Source organism: Tauraco erythrolophus, chromosome Z (genome assembly GCF_009769465.1).
Source record: "Tauraco erythrolophus isolate bTauEry1 chromosome Z, bTauEry1.pri, whole genome shotgun sequence".
Lineage (NCBI taxonomy): Eukaryota > Metazoa > Chordata > Aves > Musophagiformes > Musophagidae > Tauraco > Tauraco erythrolophus.
Genome location: NC_141496.1, coordinates 82428890 through 82454994, shown reverse-complemented (window position 1 = coordinate 82454994; position 26105 = coordinate 82428890). Strand labels below are relative to the sequence as shown.

At 42.2% G+C, this 26105-nt stretch overlaps 1 protein-coding gene across 2 annotated transcripts in view; it reads right to left on the bottom strand.

Annotated features, from left to right (window-relative positions):
- SMC5 (structural maintenance of chromosomes 5) overlaps positions 1-26105 on the bottom strand; it is a 56589-nt gene that overhangs the window by 13767 nt on the left and 16717 nt on the right. For both annotated transcript variants that reach the window (XM_086628866.1, XM_086628865.1), the window contains exons 8-17: positions 23765-23836; positions 22595-22850; positions 21317-21471; positions 19486-19599; positions 18317-18411; positions 17978-18110; positions 11097-11270; positions 10793-10962; positions 5005-5128; positions 2755-2877 (exon numbers count right to left, since the gene is read on the bottom strand). In XM_086628866.1, coding sequence (XP_086484992.1) covers positions 2755-2877; positions 5005-5128; positions 10793-10962; positions 11097-11270; positions 17978-18110; positions 18317-18411; positions 19486-19599; positions 21317-21471; positions 22595-22850; positions 23765-23836 — 1416 coding nt within the window. The remainder of the gene's footprint in view (positions 1-2754; positions 2878-5004; positions 5129-10792; positions 10963-11096; positions 11271-17977; positions 18111-18316; positions 18412-19485; positions 19600-21316; positions 21472-22594; positions 22851-23764; positions 23837-26105) is intronic.

Here is a 26105-nt window from a genome sequence, read left to right as displayed (position 1 = left end):
GGAACATATGTGTTCTTCTCTTAGATGTACCGAGTTGGGTTTGTGTTTGCTTAAAATCTTAATCAGATATTTATTCAGGTATTATAAAGACTCAAGATTGCTTGGGAGATAAACATTATGAGTAAGCACTAAGTATTAAAGTTTCAGTCTCTTTGACTGACACCCCCCATTCCAATTTCAATGAATGCATCACGACCAGCACATGACCTACAAAAACATCTGATGATTAAATAGAGAATGAATGGTCCCACAATTGTAATGTTTAGACTCCGACTTAGTTCACTATGCAGCTTTTGTGCAACATAATTATTCCTATTTCTGTTTGCAGGTTTACTTATTTTGTAAAAACATGAGTAATTCTTGCAAACAGTTCCCAAGAAGTGTTGTAATGGCATCCTTATGGGCAGCTTTGGAGCAAGACTACCTTAACACAGTACTGCTGTAGAAAAAAAATCATCTCAGCTAAAGCCACTAAGAAGCTGGAGGGAAGGGCCAATTTAAACAACAATTTGAGATGAAGATAAGGAATACTGAGTTTTGCCCATGAAAGTGCATCTTAAATTAGAAGTAAAACACAGAGTGTACAACATGCATCATTCACAGGGCAATGCAGGAAAGAGAACTTCTAAAAAGAGGGGCTAAAGGCTTAACTCATAGACTGAACATGCAGTACATGGGGAAGCATAGACTTGGACTTCCATACACGTGAAAACTTAAGATGCACTTGAATACTCAGAAGAGTTTCCCTCCAGAGAAGTTAAACTTCTCGAAATTCTAATCAGTGAGATTACTGGTTTTAGAGGTTGTTTTCTGGTTTACTGTTCCTAGAACCAGCCATGCAGAACATAAGCTCTGATATGATTTCCTCCACTTATGTCGTTGAATGTAACCCAGTAACGACAACTAATGGGACCTCAGCTGACTCAACACCTCTTACCTAGGGAAGGAGGCTATTTTTGTTCAACCAAGAATTATTAGAACGTTTATCTTACAATTCCTGTCTACTAATCTGACCAGTATCTACCTCTGCACCAGCCCAAGCTACTCTCTAAACGACGAAGAAGACGAGGACAGAAAGAACTAAAAATGTTAAATAAATTTCCCAGTGACGATACACGCTACTCATTAGGTTCATAGCTTTGTAATACGTCCTTACTCCTCACTGAGCTTCAGCAATGAAGCAATTTGCATTGGAGTTTGATAAAGTCTGAATAACAGCTGCATCATGTGAGAGAACTGACGCAACAGTGATTTTCCAAGTAACACGGTGGACTTGTCTCAGTCTTCGAGTTACTTTTTGCTCCTCTTCGGAAGTTCTCCTCTTCCTAATTTTCCTGCAAGTGACGATACCTTTAACTTCAAGTGGTTTGCTAAATAAATGCCAAGATCATTCTTTTTGGAAGTGCACATCCATCCAAAATAACTATCACTGACCTTTTGAACTGCATTCCAATTTACCAGCATTTTTTTATCAAATTGAATTAGCAGTAGGTTATAGTTAACCTGACTCTTGCAAGATAAGGAAACTTAACATCCTGTACTTTGACAGTTTTTTCCTTAGTACACTGATAGATTGTACTACTACACGAATACAAAAATTGACTTCTATGCACTAATCCATGAGAGATCACAGCATCCTCTGCTCTTAGAAAGAGTACTTGTCTGTGGAACTAGTTCCTCAGAGACTGTCTTTTTACTGGAATACAGCATAGCTTTCTAATATGATAAATAGAAGGACCATTTACCCTCCTTTCTGTCCTCCTAAAAGGCATTTAATTACAGTATAAGAAACTAGGCTATGAAAGAAAGGTAAACCAGCTCTGTTCTACTCTGATACAGTACTTTCTGCTTCATCTTGAGCTTGCATCTTGGGGCTACTTGTCTATGATTCTGCCCCTCTACTCTGCTCTTGAGAGACCCCACCTGCAATACCGCGTTCAGCTCTGGAGTCCCCAGCACAAGGACATGGAGCTGCTGGAGCAAGTCCAGAGGAGGGCCATGAAGACGATCCGAGGGCTGGAGCACCTCTGCTATGAAGACAGGCTGAGAGAGTTGGGGCTGTTCAGCCTGGAGAAGAGGAGGCTCTAGGGTGATCTTATAGCAGCTTTCCAGTACTTAAAGGGGGCCTACAGGAAAGCTGGAGAGGGACTTTTTACAAGGGCGTGTAGTGACAAGACAAGGGGCAATGGCTTTAAACTGAAAGAGGGGAGATTTAGATTAGATATAAGGAAGAAATTTTTCACTCAGAGGGTGGTGAGGCAGTGCAACAGGTTGCCCAGAGAAGTTGTGGATGCCCCATCCCTGGAAGTGTTCAAGGCCAGGTTGGATGAGGCTTTGGGCAACCTGGTGTAGTGAAGGGTGTCCCTGCCCATGGTAGGGAGGTTGGAACTAGATAATCTTTGAGGTCCCTTCCAACCCAAACCATTCTATGATTCTATGACAGACTTGGAAGAAAAATAATACTTCCAAGTAACAGGTAGCATTTTACACACACTATGCATTATAATAAAAAGATCCAGGACGTGATGACTGTTCAGCATATTTTCATAGAAGCTTAGCTGTCTTAGTTGAGGAAGGCAAAGCTCCTATACAGCTTTAAATGAAGAGGCTGAAGTCAAACTACAGAAATCAAGGCTCAATATTTAGCTGTACTAATAACCATTTCTAAACAAAGACACAAAAGCGTTCTTTTCTACATCGTAACAGCTTCCACAGAAGCCTAGTAGATATCCCAGTACCCACAGAAAAGGTTACCTCTGCAGCTCTTAGCTGTGCACTTGCTGCTTTATACTCTGATTCTAGTCTCATCTTCTCAGCCACCACTGTAGTGCTCTGAAGAACCAAATCTGCTTTGAGGATGTTCAGTGATATGCAATCCTACATAGGAAAACAAAAAATGTCATTTTTTTCCACAAGAGACTCAAAACCGATACAATCCCTATCGGGCTTTAGAAACTATCCAATTTCAGTCAGAGCATACAATCTCACACTGTGTTCGGCTGTCTGTCAAACTCAATGAAAAAGAAAAAGAAAGGTGACTTACTGGTGACCCAAGCTCTTTAATATAGTTCTCATATACTTTTAATCTGTTAGTATATACACATCACTTGCAGCCAAACCATTTTACACCAAAAAAGCCCATTCGCTTTCCTTACGCCACATACTCACATGTGAAATGTGAGAAAAGACAAAGCCATCTAAATTCTTTCTAAGAGACAGAATCCAACAGGGAGATTTTGGTGGACTTTGTAAGTCACATACAGAGATGGAAAAAGGTCAAAAAACCCCCACGTAAGATATATGCCTCTCTCACTGACAATGCAACACGACTGACTGGATGTCTTAACTGGACAGCACATGGCAACAGAAGGAGGCTCTATTTTTGAAGTTGCATAACAGGTTTTAGTGACGCCCAGAACCTGGTTTGACAACTTTGACATCAAAATGGTTGCTTCTTTAAACGAGTCAGCCTCACGAATGGTCTAGAGGCTTCAAAATCAGCAATATATTCTTGACTGTGCGAAGGGTAGCTTCAGACCTTGAATTATGGGGCATTGAGAACAGCAGTTTACCTATATTTATTTTTTTTATGATTGGCATATAAATACAAAGGAATCCATTCTCTTAATGAAAGGAAGGGCAAGGTTCCTAACTGTACACCTAGGGGACCTGCAGGATGAAGCTTTTAGAGTGTTTGCTTCTGATCACAACAGTAAGCCAAGGTCTGCGATCTTTACTATGTGCCATTTCAACACAAAGTTTCTACAGTGTGAATTTGGACATAGGAATAAGTTTATTCATTTCCAATTCATTTAAACAGTTTAAAACCAATTACCAGAGAAGTAAACTGAAAAAAAAAAAGTTTTAATGAAAGGATATGAAAAATGAAAAAAGTCCAGATTATTCAAAGACAATAGCACAACGAGAACTACATGCAAAAGCAGTGCCAGAATCTGAAACAGTGGAACACGGCTGTTTCTGTCAGCTGATGTAAAGTATTGACATGTATTAGGTACACGACAGGTACACTCTGGCTTGTGTCGTCTGTGTAAATGTAAATGCAGCCTGCCACTCTAGCTGACTATTCCACACAAGCATCAGAACTCTTAAAAAAGTGGATCATATTGCCACCATGCAAACACACAAAAATCCCACACAGGTTTTAAATTTCCTTCTGTGGCAGATGTGAGGATGCCGGAAACATACGACTACCTAAAAGTTATCACAACTGCAAAACCTACTGAAGTAAGTACAAGGCATTCATGAAGTTTGGTTTGGGGACAACCAGAAATGTATGAATTTCAACAATTTTGACAAAACATATAATAAGACATCTCTCTTGTGTCAGACTATTTTCTTCAGTATGTACTACCGTATCTTTCCTACAGCACACAAGTGTGAAAATTAAGCTGATATACAACCGAAATAAATTCCTTTTGTAATCAATGACTATCTCGGGCAAACACCATCCATCCTCTCCTACACCCCTGGTATACTGAGAAATACACAGTATGTGTCAAATTCCTTTTCCTATCCTGGGTAAAAAAGACACTCCCAGCCCTCTTCCACAATCATGGATCCTTACAGACTCGGGTCAATTTTTCACATGACTAACGACTACTCTTTTTCAACAAAAATAAAAAAAAAAAAAAGAGCTGATGAACTAGTCTGGAGGAACAGTTCACAGAATTATGCAGTGTTCTGAAAATATACAGGCTGAAATGGTTACACAGTTCATTCCTAGTTCATTCCTGTATTTACTGAATCAGACCATGGACTTCAGTCACTGAGAGCTAAATCAACGCAAGCAAACAATCTACAAATTGAATCCACGGCAGATGAACAAGTTAAAGCTCATAAAAGCTTCAGAAGATGTTTATCTTGAAGCAAGTTAGCTCATAAACATTTACAGCAACACATCCAAATGTTGCATACCTCCTACTTAAGTTACAAGAACTGAACTTTTCACAAAAGTGGAACAGATACCAAGTTAAAAATGCATACCTTTATGAAATGCGTTAATTCAGTAACAAGTCTTGCTTTTTGGACATTTATTTCTTTGATCTTTACATTTGCCTGTTGAGATTCATCCTCTAGGTTGATAGCATCTTGTTCCAACTGTCTTAAACTATGGGAGGAAACAATATTTGATTAATCCTGATTAAAAATAAATTGTACAAAAATGCAAGAATTCTTAATCTTGGTGATGAACTAACAGATAGCAAGAATAGGAATTTGCATACTTAAACATTCCAAACATATTAGAGGCATTCCCAATCTATGCACTTCAAATCCAGGAAATTCAAAAGACAAAAAATTTATAATTAAAGAAACTCTGATTTTGGCTACTAAGGGCATCACTTAGCAACCATACTCCGTTACATCTGTAAATTTCAGATTCAAAACAAAACAAAACAATAGAAAACAAAACAGTGTAAGGATGACATTTTTCTTCTGCCGCTAGTTCCTTGCAACAATACAACATAGGAGAGTTCAGGAGATTTGTTTAATTCTTGTCATACATACTAGTAAAAAAATTTGTGTCCTCACCTTACTGCAGAAAACCAGAACTTTCACTCATTTTAAACCTCAAAAACACATAATTAGGAAGAACTTCACATGAAATAATCATGACGCTTTGTGAGCTGCAAAGCATTTGGAGATCTGCAAAACCAGCCAAACACACCAAGAGGATGATCCAGGAAACTACAAACCAATCATTCTCATTTTGATCCCTGGCAAAATTCTGGAGCAAGTCCTCTCGGACAACAATTCTAGGGCTATAAGGGAGAAGGTGATCAGGAAGAGCCAGCACGCATTTATCAAGGGTCCATCATACCTGATGAACCCAACTGTAAACCTGCTGGATGACAGGAGATCGAGTGACTGTCATCTACCTCAATTTCAGCAAGGCTTTCTGTTAGGTGATCTGATGCAAGTTTACCTGCACACCCAAAAAGGAGAGGTAATAGCAGGTGGGGGAAGCCCAAATAATACCCTACCCTGGCTACCCCCAGGCTCATCTCAGGAGTCATCAACCCATGAAATCCCCATCTCCACAAGCCTAGAGGAACACAGGGACCACCCAGCAGGTGGGAAACCAAATTAAGGGCGCAGAGGAAGGGACATCCTGTCCCAGTACAGCCTCAGCACCAGTGTCCAGGTATGAAACCCAGCACGGTAAGTCAAAACCACAGTACCCTCTGGACTGAGGGGGGCTGTCTCCTGGACATATATGAGACGTTACGGGATGCAGCAGAAAAGCATTTTGGGACTGCACAGGACTTACTATTGGATATTCAGGGGAGAAACCAAACGTGGGGAAAAGGAGAGATGTAGATGACTTGGAGAGGAACAAGCGTGGGAAAACAGACTGATATGGGGATAAAAGGGACAGTTACATGTAAATGGCTAGTCAATACACTTGTCCAGCCATGCCCAGCTGGCACACTCTCTTAGAATCATGGAATAGTTTGTGTTGGAATGTACCTTTAAAGGTCATCTAGCCCAACCTCACCGCAATAAGCAGAGACATATTCAACTAGACCAGATTGCTCAGACCCCATCCAACCTGACCTTGAATGTTTTCAGGGATGGGGCATCTACCATTTCTCTAGGCAACCTGTTCCAGTGTTTCACCACCTTTGTTGTAAAAAATTTCTTCCTTATATCTACACAGCACTCCAGGTGGGGTCTCACGAGAGCAGAGTAGAGGGGCAGAATCACCTCCCTCAGCCTGCTGGCCACGCGTATTTTGATGCAGCCCAGGATACAGTGGGCTTTCTGGGCTGCCAGCGCACATTGCCAGCTAGTGTCCAGCTTTTCATCCACCAGCACTCACAAATCCTCTCCACAGGGCTGCTCTCAATCCCATCATCTCCTAGCCTTTATTAATACCAGCGATTGCGTCAAGCCAGGTGCAGGACCTTGCACTTGACCTTGTTGAACTTCATGAGGTTCACATGGTCCCACTTTTTGAGCTTGTCTAGGTCCCTCTGGGTGGCATCCCATCCCTCAGGTGTGCCAACGGCACCACTCAGCTTGGTATTGTCAGCAAACTTGCTGAGTGTACACGTGATCCCACTGTCTATGTCATTGATGAAAATATTAAACAGCACTGGTCCCAATACAGACCCCTGAGGGACACCACTCATCACTGATCTCCATCTAGACATTAAGCTGTTGACCACTACCCTCTGGATGCAACCATCCAACCCATTCCTCATCCACTGAACAGTCCACCCATTAAATCCATATCTCTCCAATTTAGAGAGAAGGATGTTGTGGGGGACTGTGTCAAAGGCCTTACAGAAGTCCAGACAGATGACATAATCTGTAGCTGTTCCCTTGTCCACTGATGTAGTCAATCTGTCATAGAAGTCTGCTAGGTTGGTTGGGCAGAACTTATCATTGGTGAAACCATGCCGGCTGTCTTGAATCACTTCCCTGTCCTCCATGTGCCTTAATATATCTTCTAGGAAGATCTGCTCCATCATCTTCCCAGGCACAGAGGTGAGGCTGACACGTCGGTCGTTCCCAGGGTCCTCCTTTCTATGCTGTTTAAATATGGATCCAATGTTTCCCTTTTTCCAGTCACAGGGGACTTCACTTGACTGTCATAGCTTTTCAAATATTATGCAGAGTGGCATGGCAACTACATCAGCCAATCCCCTCAGGACTCCGGGATGCATCCTTTTGGGTCCCATAGACTTAGGTATGTTCAAGTTCCTCAGGTGGTCATGAACCTGATCTTCTCTTACAGTGGGAAGGACTTTGCTTCCCCAGTCCCTGCCTGGCAGCCCATTCACTCAAGAAGTGTGGGAGGCGTGGTTGCCAGTGAAGACTGAGGCAAAAAAGTTGCTGAGTACCTCAGACTTCTCCCCATCCATTGTTACCAGTTTGCCAGTCTTGCTCATCAGGGAGAGTACACTTATTTGATCTTCCTTTTCTAGCTGACATACCTGTAGAAGCCCTTCTTACTATTCTTGGCATCCCTCGCCAAGTTCAGCTCCAGACATGCCTTGGCCTTCCTGACCCCATCCCCACACAGCCAGGGAGTGTCCCTATACTCTTCCCAGGACACCTGATCCTGCTTCCACTGCCTGTGCACTTCCTTCTTGCCCTTTAGTTTGACCAACAGGTCTTGATTCAGCCATGCTAGTCTCTTGCCTTCCTTTCTTGATTTCTTACACATGGGCATCAAGAGCTCTTGTGCTCTATGGAAAGCATCCTTAAAGATCTGCCAGCTCTGTTCTGCTCCTTTGTCCCTGAGGGCAGTTTCCCAGGGAGTCCTATTGACTAATTCCTTGAATAGTTGGAATTTTGGCTTCCTACAATTCAGGGTCCTGACTTTTACTCTTTACTCTTTGCTTGTCCAATATCTTAGGACTACGAACTCCACCAGTGCCTGATCACTGCAGCCCAGGCTGCCTCCAATCTTGACGTCTTTGATTAGCTCACTTGCGTTGGAGACCAACAGGTCCAGTAACGCATCCCCTCTGGTAGAGCTGTCTATTACACGGCCTAAGAAGTTATCCTCAATGCAATCCAGGAGTCTCCTAGATTGTCTACAGCTCACCGTGCTACTTTTCCAGATGTTGGGGTGGTTAAAGTCCCTCAGCAGGATGAGAGCCTGCGAGCACGGTGCGAGTCCTGGGACCTGTCCTGTCTAACATCCCTGCCAGTGACGCAGAGGACCACACAGAGGGCACTCTCATCAAGTTTTCGGACGACACTAAACTGAGGGGAGCAACAGGCCTGCCATTCAGAGAGGGTCCGCTGAGGCTGGAGGAAGGGGTCGACAGAAGGCTCATGAGATCCACCAAGGACAAATACTGAGTCCTGCCCCTGGGGAGAAGTGGGTCTGGTAGTGATACAGGCTCAGGACAGACTGGCTGTAGAGAGGCTCTTCAGGTACTGGCGCATAATGAGCTGAGCATAAACCAGCAGCGCACCCTGGCAGCAACAAGATCCCCCAGCATCCTTGGCTGTATGAATGGAAGCACAGGGAGGAGGAGAGTGATTTTTCCTCTCTGTTGAGCACTGCACCCAGTTTTGCCCCCTGCCCCAAACATCAACAAACTGGAACAAACTTGGAAAGCAACCAAGATAATCGGGGGCTACAGCACAGGCCCTGTGAGGACAGGATGCAGGTGCTCAGCTTGTTCACCCTAGAAAAGAGACAGCTTTGGGGCACCTAATAGCACCCCTCCAGTATCCTTCCTACAAGGAAGCCACTGACAGGACAGAACCAGGCTCTTATAAGAGGTGTATAGTAGAAGGATGACAGACAGTGGGTAAGTTGAAACAAAGATCCAGACTAAATGTCAGTAGAAACATTTTCTGCATAAGGACAGTCGAGCAGTGGAACAGGATGTCCAAACAGGTCGTGCGATCACCATGGAGACTTTCAAGATGCAGGGGGATACAGCCCTGAAAACCTGGTCTGAATTCAGGATTGACCTTGCTTTGAGAACATGGCTGGACTACAGAACACAAAGTCCCTTCCAACCTAAGTGATCCTCTCATTGTATACTACTTTCAAAATTATATCCAGCTTTATTCAGATACTCATATCAATTAGATTCGGGAATATTTGAAAACTGCAAGGATTATTTAAATAATTTCTATCTCTATAGAAAGACATCTACATTATACAAGAAAATTTGTAATGGCCTCGTCTGTAATTGTGCCAGGATTCTCAGCCCTATTCAAAATCAGAAGAGCGTAATTACTTTTCCAAAGGGAAGGATTTAAGCAATATTTATTTAGGAAAAGGGTCCAGTTCCTGCCTTTAAACCAAATTCTGCATTCTAGTAAAACACCCTGACAATAATTGTATCCCTAATAAAAAAACTGACAGCAATACTTGGCTTTGATGCTAAGCTCACATGCACACAGCTCCTTCTTTTCACAACAACCTGGACACTTGTGACTATATAGCAGTTGATCCTGGTTCCTCCAACATCCCTGAAGCCCTGTTTTTTCCTTCCGTTTTCCTTTTTTTTCCCCTTTTCTTTCCTTTTCTCCTTTCTCTTTTCTTTTCTCCTTTCTCTTTTCTCTTCTCCTTTCTCTTTTCTTTTCTCTTTTCTTCTTTTCTTTTTTTGCCTCTCAACACTTTCTTTTCAGTTTAATGCACTGTAACTAACACAAGAGCTGTGCACACAAGCACCAGCACCAACTTTCAGAAAACTGAAAAGTCGTGTGGCACAAGAACATATAGGAGTATTTGAGGGTATAAGGTCTGCTGGGACTGTTACAGGAGTGGAGAGAGTGAAGCCTCGGGCAGTCTCATCTACATTGCCTTCCGGGATTGTGAGCATAAGCGAAATACCTCTTGAACCATGCCCAGGTTCTCCCTTATGACAAAGCAGCAAGAGAATAACTAATTGCAGAGCCCTACAAAACCAGAAAATAGGTTAAGACAAATACTGTGGACATCAGGATCCCTGACAGACTTACTTAGTACCATTTATGTACATCATGGTATTATCTAGATATGTGCTACAAGACAGAAGACCATGGTAATATTTGAGTAAACAAGTGAAATGGTCTCTCACTGGAATCTTATGATTTTATTACAGGAAACCATTTGGAACATTGTTACATGGCTTCTCAAATACTGTCTTAATCTCTATGTCTAAACACCTTCTTTGTCTTGATTATGACTTGTATCTGGTGCTCAACTACTGGTTACTTTGTGAAGGTAAAAGTAGACTGCAGTAAGAGGAAGCCAAAACACCTTTGTTACTAAAATTGTTCATTTTCATAGATAATATAGCTTGTTTCCTACCTATCATACTTCACACCAATTTTTGATTCCAGCTGTCTCCTCCTGTTTCCTCTCTCTAAAAGCTCCTTTTTCCGTTGTCTGAGCTCATTGTCTCTGCGTTCCAGATGTTTCTGTCTCTCAAACAATGTAGTCAAACGCACATCCAGTGACTTTAATGTGTTACTGATGTCCTGAAATAAAAGAACACACACCACTAGCATTCCTACTACAAACATCCTACTAACACATGCAAGTAAGCTATGCCTATTGCATGATAAAGTGGGTAGCAATTCATATGGTACACAGCACAGAAATAAACTCCTACCTGTTGCTGGTTTTCCAGTTGTCTTCTTTCATCTGTATCAACCGAACTAGTGAGAAACTGTGCTGTCTTCAGGGATGTGTTAGTAGAGACGGATCGGTTTGTATAAGCAGATATTTTAATAGTGTATTTTTCTTCTGCTGTGTATATTTGCCTAAGCTTGGTTTCATGTATGACCTAAAAAACACATAAAAATATTAATCTGACGAAAGCATTACTTAAGGCAATACTTTTCAGAACAAGGAATAAACTAGCTAAAATCCACAGTAAGGAACTTCAACTTATGCAAGACTTTGACTTGTTAACAAGCCTTTGCAAAAAGATGATGCTAGGTTTAATGCACCATTATACTTGTAATTCAGATCAGCCAGCAAAGAACTGTTAAGATCCTGTCAAACCAAGTATATTGCCATAACCAATTAAACAGGTGCTGATTATTCTGCTACCACAGATAGACACTGGAAAAACCTGTTAATATTTGTACTGCATCATGCACAAGGATCGTACTTGCTGCAGATGCAAAACATGCAAATGTGGCCTGTGTACCAAAGAACCAAAAGCGTTAAAGAAATTAATAGATGAAACAATAAGGTGAGCAGTAATGCATGAACTTCAGTGAAGCAAATGTATCTGTAGGATAAATTTTTTTCTGCGGAGATCCACTTCAGAGCAGGTAAGACTGCGACTGGGGAGAGCTACTGCAGGAAAAAGCCGAAGAAAAGCTCTTTTCTAGGGCTTTTCTGGAAGCATTTTCTAGCCGGGACCAGATCTGCCGCTGTTGGGGGCGGTGCCGGCGTAGGCGGGCTGCTGGGAGAGCCGGGCGGAGCCAGCACAGCTGTGAGTCACTGGGCTATAAATAGCCTCAGGGAGGGCAGCGACTAGTCACTGCCCACCGAGAAGGAGCTAAGGAAGACTATTGTTCCCGCCTAACGAGGGGACAACTGCTGCAGTCTACAGCTCCTTGGACGGGATTTGAGGTACTTCATCTTATCAGGGAGTCATGGTGGCGACTCGGAGGAGGAAAAATGTGCTTTCAGCACCCACTCGAGGGGATGTGGGTGTTCAGGTCACAGGCTGTGAGGAATGTCACAGCTTATCCTTGGTAGCTGGGAGCAACCCTGAGGAGGGCTGCGTGAGGTGCGAGCAGGTCGATGACCTGCTAAGCCGGGTGGCGCAGCTCCAGGATGAAGTGCTGGAACTCAGGGAGGAGGTGAATAGGTTAAGAATAATTAGGGAAAGCGAGAAGGAAATTGACAGCTGCCATAATCTGGTTGTGGCAGAGCAGAAAGAAGTGGAGAGGGTAAAGGGGATCAGGGAATGTGAGGAATTAGGGGACGAGGAGCAATGGCACAAGGTCCCTGCTCGGCGTGGCAAGCACAATTGCCTGGCAATTCCCTTGCCCCCCCAGGTGACCTTACGTAACAGGTACAGTGCTCTGCGAGGGGAACTGGAAGACAGGGAGGGTGATGGCTGTCCCTGCTTGGAGGTGTCTCCAAAGCCGGGTCGGACTGCCATCGGTATTAAAGCCTCATCAAAAGAAGAAAGCATAGATGAGGGCCCACGCAGAGGGTTGCCTAAGGGGAGTCAGTCTGCTCCACGATTTCTGACTGCCCCTGTTAAAAGAAAAAGGAGGGTAATTGTCATAGGCGATTCCCTTCTGAAGGGAACAGAGGGGCCAATATGTCGACTGGACCCAACCCACAGGGAAGTTTGCTGCCTCCCTGGGGCCCGGGTCAGGGACATCACTAGGAAACTCCCTGCTCTGGTACGGCCATCTGATTATTATCCATTACTGGTCATGCAGGTTGGAACTGATGAGCTAACAGAGAGAAGTCCAAAGGACATCAAAAGGGACTTCAGGGCATTGGGGCGACTGGTCGAAGGGTCAGGAGCCCAGGTAGTGTTCTCTTCAGTCCCTTTAGTGGCAGGAAAGAACATAGGAAGGAATAGAAAATCAGATTTGATTAACAGATGGCTCAGAGGCTGGTGTCACCGACGGAAATTTGGTTTCTTTGATCATGGGGAGGCTTTCGCTGAACCAGGTCTGATGGCACCGGATGGGACCTGCCTTTCTCAGAGGGGAACCAGGGTCTTAGCTCAAAAGCTAGCAGGGCTCATTGGCAGGGCTTTAAATTAGATTTGAAGGGGGAGGGGGGGAATATCAAGAATGGTAAAGATATGCTGGAAGTATCTGTAGAACAGAAGAAGGGAATTCCAGCCAAGAAGTCAGATCTATACCGCTGTCAGCATGGCACCAGTGCCAGCACCGAGGGTCCAGAAGCTGAGGATGGATCGCAGGTATGTTCGAACGATCTTACACTGCCGTCCAAGAGAACACCTGTCACTCCAGCCAGCGAGTCGGCTTTGTCGGAGGCCCATCTCAAGTGTATGTACACCAACGCACGCAGCATGGGAAATAAACAGGATGAGCTGGAGATGCGTGTACATGAGCAGGGCTACGACCTTATTGGCATCACGGAGACGTGGTGGGACGACTCCTATGACTGGAGTGTCAACATGGAGGGGTATAAGCTTTTTAGAAAGGACAGGAAGGGGAGACGAGGAGGGGGTGTCGCTCTCTACGTCAGCAACCGGCTGGAGTGCGTGGAGCTTCGCCTGGGGTCGGAGGACGAGCTGACAGAGAGCTTATGGGTCAAGATTAGAGGACGGGGACGGATAGGGGATGTTACGGTAGGAGTCTGTTACAGGCCACCTGGCCAGGAGGACAGAGCAGATGAGGCGCTTTATAGCCAGATAGGAGCAGCCTCGCGGTCACAAGCCCTGGTCCTCATGGGGGACTTCAACCACCCTGACATCTGTTGGAGAGACAATACGGCAGGGCACAGGCAGTCCAGGAGGTTCCTGGAATGCGTGGATGACAACTTCCTCCTGCAGGTGATAGAGGAGCCGACAAGGAGGGGTGCCATGCTTGACCTTGTGCTCACCAACAGGGAGGGACTGGTGGGCGATGTGAAACTTAAGGATAGCCTTGGCTGCAGTGACCACGACACAGTGGAGTTCAAGATCCATGGGGCAGCAAGGAAACCATTCAGCAAGCTCTGTACCCTAGACTTCAAGAAGGCGGACTTCGGCCTCTTGAAGCACCTGATGGGCAAAGTGCCGTGGGAGGTGGCCCTGGAGGGACAAGGGGCCCAGGAAAGTTGGTCCACATTCAAGGAGCACCTTCTCCAAGCTCAGCAGAGGTGCATCCCGACGAAGAACAAGTCGGGCAAAAAGACCAGGAGGCCGGCGTGGATGAGCAAGGAGCTCCTGGACCAACTGAAAATGAAGAGGTTAGCCTACAGAGGGTGGAAGCGGAGACAGATAGCCTGGGAGGAATACAGAGAAGCTGTAAGAGTGACCAGGGATCAAGTGAGGAAGGCTAAAGCCCTAAAGGAATTGAATTTGGCAAGGGATATAAAAAGCAACAAGAAATGCTTCTATAGGTATGTAGGGGACAAAAGGAAGTCCAAGGAGAACATAGGCCCCCTCCGGAAGGATACTGGTGCTCTGGTTACCCGGGACATAGAGAAGGCTGAGGTACTCAATGAATTTTTTTGCCTCAGTCTTCACTGGTAAAGCCTCTTGTCTTACCACCCAAGCTGTGGAAAGAACTAGCAGGGACTGTGAGGATGAACCACCGCCCACTGTACTTGAAGACCAGGTTCGAGAACATCTGAGGAACTTGAAGGTGCACAAGTCCATGGGACCTGATGAGATCCATCCGCGGGTCCTGAAGGAACTGGCGGATGAAGTTGCCAAGCCACTGGCTATTGTATTCGAGAAGTCGTGGCGGTCTGGCGAGGTCCCCGATGACTGGAAGAGAGGGAACATAACCCCCATTTTTAAAAAGGGGAACAAGGAGGACCCGGGCAACTACAGACCGGTCAGCCTCACCTCTGTGCCTGGCAAGGTCATGGAGCAGATTCTCCTGGGAACCATGCTAAGGCACATGGAGAGCAAGGAGGTGGTGGGTGACAGCCAACATGGCTTCACCAAAGGCAGATCGTGCCTGACCAACTTGGTGGCCTTTTACGATGGGGTGACAACATCGGTGGACAAGGGTCGACCAATGGATGTCATCTACTTGGACTTGTGCAAAGCTTTTGACACTGTCCTGCACGACATTCTTCTCTCTAAACTAGAGAGTCATGGGTTTGATGGATGGACCACTCGGTGGATAAGGAATTGGCTCAATGGCCGCACTCAGAGAGTAGTGGTCAACGGCTCAATGTCCAAGTGGAGACCGGTCACGAGTGGCGTCCCTCAGGGGTCCGTGTTGGGCCCGGCCCTCTTCAACATCTTTGTCGGTGACGTGGACAGTGGCATGGAGTGCACCCTCAGCAAGTTCGCCGATGACACCAAGCTGTGTGGTGCCGTCGACACGCTGGAAGGGAGGGATGCCATCCAGAGGGACCTCGACAGGCTGGAGAGGTGGGCCCGTACCAACCTCATGAAGTTTAACCAGGCCAAATGCAAGGTCCTACATCTGGGTCGTGGCAATCCCAGGCATAAATACAGACTGGGTGGTGAATGGATCGACAGCAGCCCTGAGGAGAAGGACTTGGGAGTACTGGTGGACGAGAAGCTCAATATGAGCCGGCAATGTGCTCTTGCGGCCCAGAAGGCCAACCGCGTCCTGGGCTGCATCAAGAGGAGCGTGGCCAGCAGGTCGAGGGAGGTGATTCTCCCCCTCTACTCTGCCCTCGTGAGACCTCACTTGGAGTACTGCGTCCAGTTCTGGAGTCCCCAACATAAGAAGGACATGGACCAGTTGGAGAGGGTCCAGAGGAGGGCCACGAAGATGATAAGAGGGCTGGAGCACCTTTCCTATGAGGACAGGCTGAAAGAGTTGGGGCTGTTCAGCCTGGAGAAGAGGAGGCTCCGGGGTGACCTTATAGCGGTCTTCCAGTACCTCAAGGGGGCCTACAGGAAAGATGGGGAGAGGCTGTTCAGGAGGGCCAGTTATGATAGGACAAGGGGTAACGGTTTTAAAATAGAGGGAGGTAGGTTCAGGTTGGATATTAGGAAAAAATTTTTTACCATGAGAGTGGTAGAACACTGGAACAGGTTGCCCAGAGAGGTGGTGGATGCTCCATCCCTGGAGACGTTCAAGGCCAGGTTGGACAAGGCCCTGAGCAACCTGATCTAGTTGGAGATATCCCTGTTCCTTGCAGGGGGGTTGGACTAGATGACCTTTGAAGGTCCCTTCCAGCCCTAACCATTCTATGATTCTATGATTCTATGATTCTATGATTCTATGATTCTATGATTCTATGATTCTATGATTCTATGATTCTATGATTCTATGATTCTATGATTCTATGATAAATAAAAGAGGTATAAAAATACTAGAGCAATATTTTTAAATGATTCACGTCAAAAATGATATTATAAATAACCAAAGATTTACCATAATGCAAGGTAGGATACTACTTCAAAAGGATATAAAGTGTCCAGTAAACCAGGAGTAGCAAAAAGCCTCCAGGGGATAATGTAAATTTGGCTAAAGACTTTTTCAGTTTACATACACAGCACCAGCAACATTCTGTTGAGTTGGTTCCTGGACACTGAAAGACACATTTATGTTGCTTTACAGCTCAGACTGTGGTTGACGACTTTTCCACCCTAGTCCTTTCTCCACATGCTTAGCTCTATGAAACAGGTCTCCTTTTAAACTAAAGCTTTCCCTGGCACGTGTGAAACAAAATGTTGCAAACAATGCATTTCTCAATCAAAAACAAGAAACAATGAAAAAACACAACAGAACTGAGAAAATGCCATGTGCAACACATTCCGAACAGTGTCTCATCTTTGCCCCCAGATCAGCTATTTTTCATTTGCTGCACATAGAGCTCTGGAAAGGAGGAAGTATCTAAGGAGTAATTCTGTCTGGTTTACAGAATGTAACTCAAAGACCTATTACATATGTAATCTGCTTCATCAGGTGATAAACGCAAAGCAATGGAAAACCTGCAGTTTAAAGATGAAAATGCTTTGAAAAATATATTAAGAGAAGAGCTTTTCATCTAGGACTCCCTTCACCTTTATTTTCCTCTTCTTTGTTCTTAGAGCCTCAAAACATAGAATATAGGAAGGAGCAATAGCTATCCCAATAAAACAGGAATTGCTCTTTATTTGCAGAGCCTGTTCCCTGAGTTTTTCATAAAAACTACTGTTACTGTTCTCAGAGAGCCCAAAGTAGCCTTCTGAATTCAAAGAAGAGTTCACCCTCTGTACAAGATAGACAAGAGATGTCCAGAATAGACAGAGGAGTGAATAAGGATTTAAGGTGCAAACCGTCATGTGTGTTAATCATTATAACCCAGCAATGACGAGATTGCAAGGACCCATGAAAGGCTAAGGTAGGGAGACTACTCCTACTGGGAGCTCTGAGCCTATTCCTAAGAATCCAAAAGGTTTACATACTATCACATCAGTTCTGACTGAAGCAATACAACTCTGTTTATGAGAAACTGAACATCTTTATGATTTTTTTTTTTTTAAAAAGCAACTTCTAATTGTTGCTTTACCCATCACTGGTCAGCACTGTCAAATACTATTAACTGTTTGATTAAAATTTTGCCCAGAATATCTCAGGCACTTACAAGTAGAAGTTATTATAAAAAACCAACTTCATATAACTGACTTGGAACAGTATGCAGGTGAAAGATATATTTAACTTTCTGTAAAGTGTTGCATTAGATTGACTGGATTTGTTAAGATGTCTTGCAACATGTTTATGTATAATGAACTGTTCTCACTTCTAAAGACCAAATAAAAAGCTAAAGCGTTTTTTTGCCTTCTCCACATCAACTTGCGAAAGAATTTGCAAAATAAAACTCCAGATCACAGATGTGTTTGTGCTATACAGGACATCTCACCCTTTCAATCATGTTTCTGGTCTTCTCTGTTCCCACAGGGACATCATGAACACGGTACTGGGAGCAAAGATAACTCATCACAGGATGAGGTGCATCAAATAACTCTCGTAAATATGAGAAAAATCCGTATCGGCTGAAGAGGAGAAAAAAAAAAGCATGCATCAGAAATAAAATTTGGCAGGTGAGGAAGCTGAAGTAACTGAAGGATCAGAAAGAAGTCCCATGAAACCAGAATCTAACTGGTGAAAATCTGATTTGCATAGAAAATTCTAATATACAGCAATACCACCAAAACACTGTATTTAAAACCATTCCCCACTGATAAAATCTGATACATACTGTAATTCTTCAATAGGTCTCGAAGGTAAATTTTCAGCACACGATTTAGCAGGTGCGCATACAGCATTCACTCTTAGTTTCTGATGATCGCGCATCTAAATATAGATTACATTAGATTACTTCGTAAAAAAGAGAAAAAAAATTCACTATATGAAAATCAAGTATTTATTCTTGATTCACAGAACCGGAATTATTTTAAACCGACAGCCACTGGAAGAACTCACAAAAATCCACTCTGGCTCAGGTAGGACTGAGTTCTCTAAAAGCCAAGTTCAGCTAATGTCTCTCTGAAAATACCACGCATTAGAGAAAACAAAAGCGATCAAAGAAATCCAGAGCCAGGTGTTCAACCTAAATGGTCAAGCTGAATGTAATAAGTAAGCCCCCTCTTTCAGGTTGTATGGCCGTTTGCACAGATAATGGCAGACCACTGACTACAGAGGCTCTGAAAAAACTCATCCTCACCGAGCAGAAAAGACTGAGGACACAAATGAAAGATCAGTTTAGTTGGCTGAAGCAGCCTTGCACTGGGTTCCACTGTCATGGAGGCAAGATAACCCCCACAGAACCTCAGGTATCATCACTACTGTTCTTGTATATAAAAATAACTACCTTCTGCAAAGGGCAGATAGGTTTTCAAAAACTGCAGGTCAGTTAACGCCACGTCTTGTGGTGTTTTTCTCCAGCATCACTTGTCTGGCGGAACAATCTCCTTATCGCTCCAGGAAACAGTAGTATTAAGAAAATGTAAGCCTGATTTGCTGCTGGTGAGACCATTGTCTTCTCACAAAATATGCCCTCTCGCCTCTTTAGTCAGGAGGCATTGGAAAAGCTTGATACTAAATTTGCAGCTTCCTGCTCTTGTCATTTTCTTGTACACAGCATTTTCTCCTCAGTGATTACTGCCTTGTCAAGGACGACAAAAGTTATTTCTAAAAAGAAATATCTTCTAAATATTCCTGCATGTCTCCAGTTGGTCTATGTTTTAAAAAAAATCTTACTCAATAAGAAAACCTTAATTCAGAAGAAAACCTTTGAATGCTTTGTATTAGCTATTGTGCTGATCTTGCCAATCCAAACTTTATAAATACAGATTTACTTGGTAAACTGCAAAGTTTAGGGCTCCTACATCAGTATTTAATCAATTTTTAAAATGGGTGCCTACTTGCCTCCACAAGAAACTTTTCCATGTCTTCTTGATTCTCAAAAACGAAAGCCTTCATGTCATTGGAGGAAATGTGATTTTCAACATATTTAGCATGTCTGTTGTCTTTCATACTGATCTGATAAAGAAAAGTAATGAGAAAGTGATTTAATACAGCTGGACTTAAACGCCTTCCCAAAAACATGTTAAGCAGTCGGAAGATATTGAAGCCTACATTTAACGAGAATAAAGGCATTTAAATGTTGTCTTTGAAGACATATTCCCTGTCTTTTTGCAACGAATTCTCTTGGGAGAGAAACCATAGTAACTCCCATGTCACTGTGTTTAGTTTTTAGCCATGCATATCCTTTCTCAGCATTCCTGCAGCTACCACTGTCTTTGTCATACCACCTCCCCCATTTCTCCTTCACCCTAACCTTACAGTTGCAACCACCACCATCTCATGTCTAGTGGCTCTGCTCCAGTACTACTACAGGTATCCCACTGTTTAGAAACAATTCACCTGAGGAATCAAAGCCAGAAAACGCCACACTCCACAGATAATTCATATACAGTTCCCTTTGATTTGAACACAGTGAACATCACCAAATACAAATACAGAACTGTGAAGCCCTACAAAGACAGAGATTCACAGACTGATTGAATTCTCTTTGACTTCTTAAAAAAAATTTTAAAAAAATTAAAATCCACATTTAAGACGGACAAAGCTTTTCACATCTGAATGAAATGTTAATGTTAGAATTCTTCAGCAACTCTCACTAGTAATTACACATTATGTCACTATATGTGACATACAACAGCAAAATGACACAGAACTACACAATTTAACAACCTCAATTTAGCCAAGGCTGGACACACTTAATAGCAACTTGAAAGCTAGAATTTGTAAGTACATGAGACTAACTGACATCGTATCACAGAAAACAAATCAGACATTACTGGATGTTACAGAGGTTAATGAGGCCTTAAAGTAAAAGCAAAGGCATCCTTTCAAGGCACTTGTAAAATTAACTTGATGTGTTCTTCCACAAAGAATTGGAAGTTCTGGTGATAACAGGAAACAGTATTTTATACGAAACAAAAGTAATTTCAAACCACTCTAACACACGCACAAAGCGTAAGAATTGGTATGCAAATATTCAACATTCAACTAATTTAAACTGTAGTAACACACTATTAAAATAAGCTTGCAGTTCTGGAGAGGAGTGCACTGGAGTTCTTCACCCTCTTCACATTATATGGAGCACATATGGCAAGAGGCTGGGATAATGGTGGAGGAATGCACTAGAAAACCAATAGTCTCTGAAAATTTAGCCCTGCTATTCCTAGTTAGTACAACATCTGTCAAACCAAAATACAAAGTAAACCTAGGGATAGGTTAGGTGTTTCTGTGTCTGCAGCTGGCTGAGCAAAATAAATCATAAAAGCACCTGGGATGACATTTACATGTTGTAACCGTTGCTGAGCAGGTTGTGCTAAAAGGAGAGGTATTCGATTGTAACTACCACTGCTTTTTAAGCAGCAAGTAAGAACTACTTAAGTCTAAGTAACTGGATGTACCTTAGAGGAAATCCACAATGGGCACCTTACTAAAGGACTGCCCCTTGAGGAGGGAAGGGGAAGGAACCACCCCATCTCACTCAATGTTGAGCATTGCTACATTGCCTATGGAATTAAAATTAGAAATAGTTCAACGTGCTAATGTATCCTGCATGTCATTGGCAGCTCACTTCCAGACGTGTCTTGAAAGTCTTAAAGTCATTCTCAAAGTCTTGCAAGGCATAAATAAACTAAACATTAAGTGGTTAGAGTGATATGCAAGTAAATTTTCTTACTTCAAGCATCATGGGTTCACAAACTTTTTTATTAAACTTGTCTTTGTTCTTTCTTAGCCACATAAGAGCAGAGTGTGTGTCTCGGAATCTCCCTTTAAGAGTCTCTTCCTTCATATTCATTATATTATTAAGTTGTCCAAGGCGATCAATTAGTCCTGTAATTTAAGGCAGTTTCTTAAGCAGAGTCCATAGCAAGTACACATTATAGCTAGCATTTTCCAATATTTATTGACTGTGATAAGCCACCAATAAAGTTGTTAAGAGATGGTAAGAATTAAGTTTATCTTCCCTCAATCAAGATGCTGCTTATTGTAAAGAAATTTTAAGGACTATTAAAACCTAAAATAAAACAAAGACTTAAAGGATAACGAAATGTGGTAGCAGAGTAAAACCACAGGAATTTAGTCCTAAAAAAAATCTCTCTTCAAAACTCGTTCTACCTTTGTATTTAAAAGCAAAAACACCCTAAGAGGAAAGAGGTAGTGAGACTAGCAACATGAAATCTCTGAGTGTTATTTCACGCTCGCAGAAAACAAAATTTGTGACAACAGACTGTGCGTGCAAGCATTTGCTAGTCAAGAGAAAGAGAGACCAAATACTTTCTGTGCTTCTCAAGATAAAATATATAGTGTCTCCTTCCCTCGGTCACTTGGTCTCTCTCTACACCTCAGTTTCTTCTTGGGTTCTGCGACAAGCTAAGTGCCAGACAGATAGGTAGGTGCAAACGTACTACACTCACCAAGGAATATATACAACACCCGCTATCCACTAAATTGTAATTTTTGAATTTTGTTTCTTAGAAAGGACTAATTGTAAACCCTAGGCATTTAGGGATTTACTAATTGTAAACCCTAGGCAATTTACTAATTGTAAATCCTAAAGGAATTTACTACAGTTAAAGTTAGTTCAAGTTCATGTAGAAAGGACAAGAGCAGCATCAGTAGTTAATATTCTGCCAACAGCACACACCTTCATTCAATTAAAAAAAATCACAACTAAACAAAACTAGCAAAGCAGTCTCCTTAGCCAGAGACCAGAAAAGTAATTTTTTGGAAGGATAGCTTTAAGGTCCATTGCTGCTTTTCAATCTTCTCGTTCTTTCTATTTCGAAAGCGGTTTCTGTTACTTTTAATAAAACTGGTATCAGACAAGAGGACTGCTATACATGTAAGACACAACTACGAGGCTTGAGGTGAACGTCTCCAATTATTTCACTGTTTCACTACAGCAGGACAACAAGTAGATTCTGTACCCAACTACTGTATCCAAGTAACTTACTTTTCTCTTCCCTTTGTTGGTTCATTTTCTCTGCTGTTAGGTCACTGATATCACTATCAAGATTTGCCCTTTCTTCTTGTAATTTTTTCAGCTCATTATTAATAGCATCAATTTGTGGCTGAAGATTCTCACAGACCGCCATTGCATTGAGCTCATTCTTCCAGTCCTCTATCATCTTGTGAGTGTTGTGTATTTTCTTCTGTCTGTCCATTTCTTCATCTTTTTTCATTCTCAAAGCTTGATGAATTTCTTCAATCTAAGAATTTTGAGTATTTCCAACATTACAGTTGTTCAGTATACAAAACCTATGACAAATAACTAGGATATCTGTGCAACTGATATTGAATGCTGATGTAACAATGCACTAGAACTTTAAGAGTCTGTCACAGTTCCAATAGCCCTATGACAGTTGAAGAACTGGCAAGATTTTGTTAAGATTTAGGAACATTTAAGCAAAAACAAAATCAAGCCTTTAAATCAAATTTTGAAGTTCCTTTATTTTCACAAAAGCAGAAGCTTAAAGCTTAAGTTCTTCCTTAACACATTGGAAAGTGAGTCTAAGATTGCATAAAATCTATAGCACAAAAACAATGCACAACATTGGCTTTGCATCCTTATGCATTTAATTTATACATTTCTTGATCAAGTGCTTAGATGAAGTTCTGTAACCGTATTACAACATATCTTTTCATTTTCTTTTTAAAATATGCTGGATGCATACACTTAACATAAGCAATAACCCTAGCCTCTCACATAGACGAGGACACATTTAATGCTGAGTGCATTAGTGTACTATAGAGGTTGTAGGTTTTCAAAGAAAGTCTGTAATATCTAATATATACACACATACTGTCTATTCCTAAGTTTATTGCATCAAGGTAACTGATTTTATGTAACATACACCTGTCCCTAGTAACACCTGTTTGATGAATAGGTGTTTTAAAGATTCACTGTGTACTGGAGGAAGTGGAGTGTGCAAGCACTTGCAGCCTCTTCAGAGAAATTTCCCTCCTCTCTAACAGAAGAGCAGACAAAAAACCCCTCATATCTATGTTTTACTGCAGAACTTGAGAAGTAGTTTTCCACTCAAATGCAGCATATGCTATAGCTAGTACTGAATTAATACATTAGCAAAGAAACACCAAAAAAGTAAAATATCAAGACTCTTACTTGTTTATCTTTCATCTCCAAAGCATCTTGCTTCTGTTTACATTTTTGAGAACAGTCTTTGATTTCAGCAGCCTGCATACAGTAAGATATTTAAATCAGATAGTCATAAATTCCGTTATAGTTCTATTTGTAAAAAGCAGCCATTTTAAAGAACAATCTATATATGCATAACTAAGCATTTATTCCACATTTTATTACTGACAAAGTAATATCCACCAGTTTCTTATTACTCTTACTCGTATCTGTAACATATTTTCAGCAATTTGTGAAGAGTTGGATGATGGCATATAAACTGTTCACAAGCATTCAGCTACAAATCTTCAAATTCAGGCATGACACACAGAGGAAGTCTTCTAAACTAATCTGAAATAAAAACAACTCTATCCTATATTTCAATGAAAATGTTACATTCAGATCCTTACACTTATAAAACGTTCTTGTTTCCTTTTCCAAACCAATCTTACCAAAGAAAGCTTACACTTAGAGCAAGAATAGGCATAAGCTTCTAGACACAGGATAGCCAAAACAGAACTTGCCAAAGTCATCCTACCTCTGAAGCGCATTGTGCTAAAGAGATATCCTACAGAGCTGAGCTTGACAACTTGTTGGCTCATGTGCAGGCACACACGTCTCTACTCTTTATCCTTCTCAGCTTCTGCAGAGTTTAGAGTGATACAGGTTGGAAGGGATTGCTGGGTATCATCCACAGTTGAATCCCTCGCTCAAAGCAGGTCATGTTAGGTCAAGTTGCCCAGGCATTTGTACAGCTGAGTCCTGAACACAGTGGAAGTGTACTATGCTTTCTCTACAAACTTAATTCCTCCCTTCCCTGAACCCTCAAGGCTGAAACCAGTGCAAGCAGAATACCAGAACACTGCAGGACTGTAAGTAAATTCCAGTGCAGACATGGAAACAGGCAAACGCAGCACCCTCGCTGGAAGAAATGTCTTCCTACAAACTGACTCACACTGAAAACGCTAAGATGCATCAAGAATGGAGAAAAATAAAACTATGCAGAATCTTTTCCTTCCCACAACCTGAAAGATGCACAAAAATTTAAGACCCTGACTCCACAGCTGTTTGCATGAAGGCAACATGGAACAATTCATCTTGGTCTTGCAGCTGACTGCAACGCAGTACTGATTCTGTGATGCTCTCCAAAGACCTGAAGCAAGCACTGTGAAGTGGAAGCTCTCTCCCAGGAAACTGATGCAAAATACTCACAAAACAATTCTGAAAGCTCTCAAAATCAGGACAATACTAAGGAACTGGAATTTTCAGTTATCACTATATTTTCAGTTATCAGACATTTATATATACCTACCTTACAGAACAGATTAACAACAGTAATTGTCTTTATGGCTTCCATGGGAAAATCGCAACACACTGTTTTATACTGTCAAATATTGCTAAAAAAATAGTATTGCATAGTCCACTCTGTTCAAATACCTTTAGAGAGCCTGAAGTTAAAACTATTCTAGGCTTCTCTCACACAATTTTATCAACCTCTTCCTACAAAATGGGCTGTTATCTTTTTTTCAGAATCCACATGTCCTACACACCCAAAGCACAAAATTTTACTAGGAATTCTTAGTCTAACCAAATCCTTAAAAGGATTTTTACACAGAGAGAGACAAGAGAAATAGTCTTGCAGTGTCTTGAAACATTAATTTCTTCCCAGAAGTAGTTCTGCCTTCACTTTCAGTCCAGGTCCTGCCAGGCAAAATCTGTAACACTATGCCTGGCTTTTTGCCAACAAAGTGCAAACAAGACATAACGAAGAGGTGCTTTATCTCTGCTCTCACATATATATCCTCAAGCCAAGAGCAAGATCTCAAGAAGCAGTCAGGATTACACTTATTTGATAATGGATATAAGCCTGGACCAAAGGGCTTGAAGACAATTATGCTCCCTACGAGTCTGTGTGTCAGAAATAGAGAGGATTTAAAATACTAAACTGCTTTTCCTTAATGCCAAATTCAAATTTGTCTTGAAAAAAACAACTTTTGGGCCAAAAATAGAGTTATACCGTTTTTATCATAAAATCATCCATTAATAACTCCTGCTGGCTTACAACATAATTATTCATGAAACGCTCACCGAATTCTTTCATCTACAAAGATAAAGTTCTAAGTTGCAATAAATTCAAGCAGTATCTATGAAAAAGAAAAGAACTAATGAAGAAGCAGCAACTTAAGCAATTTCAAGGTACGGTACTTAAAAGCCTTGAGGTTTTACCTTAGGTCAAAACTATCTCCTGACAGGGCAAGTAGCAGTGATTCTCCTTTAAAAAGACTTCATTTTCACAGCCCAATTAACAAGGCATCTGGGAGGGAAACGG